This window comes from Ananas comosus, linkage group 6 (assembly GCF_001540865.1).
Source record: "Ananas comosus cultivar F153 linkage group 6, ASM154086v1, whole genome shotgun sequence".
Classification (NCBI taxonomy): domain Eukaryota; kingdom Viridiplantae; phylum Streptophyta; class Magnoliopsida; order Poales; family Bromeliaceae; genus Ananas; species Ananas comosus.
Window position 1 is genome coordinate 2,537,254 of NC_033626.1, and position 6,054 is coordinate 2,543,307.

Here is a 6,054-nt window from a genome sequence, read left to right on the forward strand (position 1 = left end):
TTATTTTCCTAAAAAATCGTTTTTAATGGCTTTTAATGCGGTGGAATGAAGAGGGAACGTGCCCGCATGCAGAATTAAATGTTCGTATTTAATTTAAACATTTAATATCTTACCAAAATCCCATGTTAAATGACAATTTTACCCCCCTCTCTGTTGTTATTGCATTTATTGAAATATGTTAACATATAACCTTATTCTACATCTCAATATTTGTTTAATTTCCGTATTAAAAATTTAACCAAAAAAATTAAAAAAAAGAACGGCTGAGATTTTACATGTAAACTTATTTTTATAGAGTGTTATAATTGAATTTAATTATTATTATAAATTTTGCGATCTATATTAACAAAATGAACGGCTGAGATTGATTTAGAGCTATGTGGGTCCCACTAACCACGTGCTTTTGTGCTTGGTATCATGGTAAGCGCAGTTAAAGCTTTTATGCGGGGCCCACGTGGAGAAATCCAATAGGCTCCCCAAAAAATGAATAATTATTTATTACAAAAAAATTTTATATAAGGTAATATTTGAGATGATGACACGTGGAATATTAGGACAAGTAGGACCCACGTGTCAGTGTCATGACCGTGATGTGACATGTAACCGTTACACCGACGACGAAGTACCAGAACCATTAAAAAAAAAAAAAAGCATCAAAAGCGTTTTTGTATGATGAAGATGTAATTCCTTGCGCTTCGCATCCTTCTTGTTCTATAGAAGCGATTGCATGCACCCGGTGCACCATACACCGTAGTCCTATAATTTAATAATAAAAATTTTAAGATTAAAATTTAATTTACTAATTGTATTTTATGGCATTCAAAAGGTTTTATATTTCAAGGATATATAAATTTTAAACACCTAACCCACCTATATATATCTTTTTTGATTAGATGTTATGGGACCTGCCGTAATTATAAATGATTTGTATAGTTGCTCGCAGTTTGAAATTATATATTACAAATTTTATCACTTTATATATAAAATAGTGAATATTACTTTCATTGTAAAGTAAAAAAAATATTCTTTATTTATTTAAAAGGTGATTGGGGAGGTAAACTTATCTATTATTTAAGATTATTTTTTTTTGTTGCAATTGGAACAACTGTGATCAATTTGAATATAGTTCTAATATTGCTATAGTTAAATGTCTTCTTACAGTTTTAATATGGAATATATCATAGTTTGGCCTTCAAATTATTTTGTCAGAATATGATAAATCGTCTCGTAAGTGAAATATATATGTAGCAAAATTTTTGAAGAAACAACAATTAAATTCTTTAATTATAATTATATAAAAAATTTCACACCGAATAAGTTGTGAATTAAATATAATAATTTAAAAACTTTACAGATCATATCTATCGAAGTAAATTTTATGATGGTACATAAATTTCGCACAAACACACCAATTGGTGTAGGCAATAAATTGCTGGTCTTTTTATCCCCTATTTTGTACCCTTCCCACCACCCTTTTCTCCTCCTCTCTTTCCTCACACAATCATTGTTTCATCCTCCCCCCCAACCCTTCTCTCCCTTCTCTATATATAACTAACTTTGCCGCTACCGCCCCCACAATAATTCTCTCTTTCTCTCTCCACAATTTCAATTCCAATTCCAATTCTTCTTCTTTTGCTTCTTCTTACCCTAACATTAGCAATGAGCTCGGAGGCCACAACAATTGAGCAATTCCCGGCTCTCCCCGCGATACGGACGACGGCGACATCTGACGAGCCGATCAAAGCCACCGCGGGGGCCGGCGATGATGACAATGACGAATGCGCGACTCCGACGTCGGAGGAGCACAAGATCAAACCGCCGCTCAAACTCGGCCCCAACGACCGGCCTCGCCGCGTCCCCCGCAACCTCGTCGCCGCGTTCGACGTCGCCCTCCCCCCCAAGAAGAGGATCCGCGCAGGTTAATATATGTTACATATGTGAAGAGCGATGGATCTTGTGTTCATGACCCTGTTTCAACTTTTTTTTTTTTTTTCTTTCGATGTTTTCTGGTAGAGAATAACACGAACGATGATGATGATTAGGGAATTACATGCAAAAAAATTGCTGTAAAATATTAGAGAATTCTAATTAATTAAGATCGTATTTAGTTTCTGAGAATTGTTTTTTGTGGTAAACATGTGAATATTGTTGTAGCTTGTAATTCACGGTTCTCTGCGAATTTTTGCCAATTTTTTTTTTTAAAAAAAATTAGACAATTAGTTAATCCTACTAGGTACGTGGTCTCTATTTCTATTTCTATTTCTGTGGATTGCGGTGTCTAAAAATATCGGTTCAAAAATTTAAAGCTTTTTTGAATTTACTGTTCAAAATATGAGAAAATATGTATTTTTGGCCACACAATCTCAAACCAAGCCTATCTTTGTTTCACCTTGTTCTTTCTCTCTAGATTGTGATCCCCCCTTGTGGTATCTTAAAACACTAACATTTATAATTTAAAAGGTGAAAAAAATCATAATTTGTAGTATATTATAGTAGAAAAAAATCGAAAGCATCTTCAATTTGCTGATCGTTCTCGGCTTTGTTTGGAATTGCAAAACATTATATTACATGCTGTTAGAAAATATAATATATTTTTTTTATATATATATTGGTTTAATTGCATACATGTCGAATAACAGATATATTCTAACAAAATCTAACTTTTTATTTTTATCCCTGTAAAAGTTTTAATATTTTCAAATATACCATTAGAAAAATGAAATTAACCATAAGTAAAATACTTAAATTAACCTGNATTATATTACATGCTGTTAGAAAATATAATATATTTTTTTTTTTATATATTGGGTTAATTGTATACATGTAGATATATTCCTACAAAATTTAACTTTTTATTTTTATCCTGGTAAAAATTCTAATATTTTCAAATATACTATTAGAAAAATATAATTAACCATAAGTAAAATACTTAAACCTGATTAGTGAATCAGTTAAATTGACTTTTCTACCCCTCTTAATTATATTACTGGGTGAATTACTTTTTGGGAGGCATTTTTGTATAATTCTAACATTTGAAATTTTTGGACAGATATATATATTTGTAAGGACTGCTAAAAAATAAGCAGTGCTTTAGCAGTAACAAACTAAGAGAACAAGTATAAATATCATTTTATAGAAATATACATGCTATTCCATATGTTTACAGAGAAGCTATATGCAGCTAAACTTTTTCACATCTGTATGGAAAAACAAAAATATATATTATAAACATATATAAACAGGCTTTGTTGGGTTGTGAATTGGAGGTTTCGGTGCTGTTGATCGAGTCTTGTGGAGGATCTTCAGGTGAGTTGTAAAGGGTGTTAAAAAAAAAAAAACAAAAGAAAAAAGAAAAAAAAGAAAACTACATAGAAGGTGGGTTTGGTCCTTTGTCATGCGTTGGCATTTGGCGATATAATAGTGTTTGAGAGAATGGATGAGAGAGAAAGAGGATGAGAGAGAGAGAGAGAGAGAGGTTGATTCCGGTGGACAAGGGCACATGCTGAAGTGCAACGTTGGGCAACTTCCGTTGCTTACAAGGACAGCTCACTTTTACCAACCCCCCAATCCTGTGAATTTACGGGAATCGCCCGCCCCCGTGCGCTCCGGAACTTATTGTCACATATATATTAGTATATATATTATGTATCTTATATACTATATATATATATATATATGAGCTGGAATACTTTACAAGTATCCGCCCATGGTGCCTATTAAGTTTTGCCTTATTGGATCTATTTCTGATTATAATAACTTGGATCTATTTCTTGATTACTATAACATCATCTCAACCTCAATCTCTCCATCCGAATGCTAAAATTCAAAGCACCAAACCCTCATAGTGTTTTTGAGTGTATATCTAGCTCAACTAATATTATATTTATATATATAATGATATATATATATATAATATAATATATATAATATATTTATATATATATATATACTCAGGGAAGTGTCTTGGGTAGTACGGGCAATTTTTAAAATTCGAATCCGAATCGGATCTAATAATGTCGAATTTGGAGCCGAATCTGAGTACGACAATTTTAAAATTGTATCTAAATTTTATCTGATCAATATATTCGAAATTCGCTGCAAAACTTCAAACGAAAATTATAGTGTTTAGGATGATATGGTCTCTCATTAGGTTTTGTGGGTGGTTGTTGAGTAGTATGATCTAAAAGTGAAATTGATTAAAGTTGCAACTTCTAACGGCTAAAAAATCGATAATAAAAGAGTCCCAAATACTATTAATAGTTTTTAAGCTCAACTATATATATATATATATATATATATATATAATATATTATATTATATATATATACTTATATAGAGTGAAGAGAGAGAGAGCCAGAGAGAGAGAGAGAGAGAGCAGGGCTGTCTGTGTCTCAGGAGTAGGCTGGCAACGAGCGAGCCGGCTCGCGTTCGACTCGTGTCGGCTCGATATCGGCTCGCTCGAGCTCGGCTCGAAATTAAATGAGCCCGAGCTTGAACAAATAAATAAGCTCGAAATTCATTTCAAGCTGAGCTTGAGTATTACTCAGCTCGTTCGAACTTAGGCTCGAAAAGCTCGAAAAGCCGAAAAAAAAAAATAATTATATATAATAAGAATTATGCGTACTATTATATCATAGTACGAGCCCTTCGGTATATTGGTTTTCGGCCGTTGATAAAATGATTGGCGGTTAGCAACAAAAGGATGATAGTTGGTTACGTTAAATTGATAGTGGTCCCTAGGATTGAGTGGTGTGTTGTTTTAATGTATAATCTTACAGATGAAATGATCAAGACGATCAACGTAGAGAAAACATCAATAGTACCAAGGGCTTGTTGTACGTATCGATAGTATAGTAGCAGACTGCATATATATATACTACATATATATATAGGCTGGGGCTACTATACTCTATGAGTATAGACCCCATTGTATCATAAATTTTAACCGGTTATTTGATGGGATGTGTGGGTTAGGATGCATGGTGGTCCCCACTAGAATGAGTAGGGCCCCTAGGGTTGAGTGGTAGTTGGTTAAATAGTAGATTCCTAACGGATGAAAATAATTAATGAATATAATCTAAGGGTCGAAAACGTTATGAGTATAGGAGCAATTGATCATAAATGTATAATATAGCCGGAGCTATTATATATATATATGTATTTTAATTTATATAGGCTTTAATTTAATTTGGGCATTATTGTGGCCCATAAAATCAACCTAACAAGTACATAGCACATTGAGAGCCAAACTCAAATTTACATAAACACGACTCTCTTCTTCAATACTTTCACTTATTGCACTAACCTAAAATATGATAACTTCAATTTCAAATGCCTATTTTTTTGCTCTCTCTCCTCTCATCTCAAAGCTCTCATCCATGTCAGAAGTCCATACGCTCACTATTCTTATAATTATTTTGTATTTTGAACTATTGGACATGTTCATCAAATTGTAGATAATGTCTATAAAAATTAAACTATTGATTATTAAATGTCGAGAATTTAATCGGCCGTTTAGACGCTCGAGCTCGGCTCGATCGAAATTAGGCTTCGCTCGAGCTCGGTCGAATAATTCAAGCTTAGCTTGACCTAAATTTAAGGCTCGATTAATTTCAAGCGAATTTGAGGCTGACTAAGCTCGCTCAGCTCGTACTCGTTTCCCCCTACTCAGAGACACGGAGGCCTCCGTGCTCCTGAGCCAGTTTTCGATGATTGAGTTTTCGAATCGTAACGATCGGCTCCGTTAAAACCTTGATCTTACGTATTTAAAGTTTCTAGAAAATAATTTTTGCGATTTTTCGATATCATTTACTAGTAATCGAAAGAATTCAAAATCAATAATTTTAACGGCTGAAAAAAAAAATAAAAAATCACTAAAATTGGTCGATATACACTAAAATTTCGATCGCAAATTAGATCTTTTGTAGATAGTATAAGAATTTTCTATCAAAATTATCTGATTTGCATACTTCTACACGTTAAACCTTTGAAAACGGCAATATTCAACCATTAAAACTTATGATTTTGAATCTTTCGATCATAGGTAAATGTATA

At 32.8% G+C, this 6,054-nt stretch overlaps 1 protein-coding gene across 1 annotated transcript; it reads left to right on the top strand.

The window, feature by feature from the left end:
• LOC109711884 lies at window positions 1,468–2,161 on the top strand. Its single transcript, XM_020235233.1, has one exon. It carries the CDS (start codon window positions 1,660–1,662, stop codon window positions 1,921–1,923), a length of 264 nt encoding a protein of 87 aa, XP_020090822.1. The 5' UTR covers window positions 1,468–1,659; the 3' UTR covers window positions 1,924–2,161.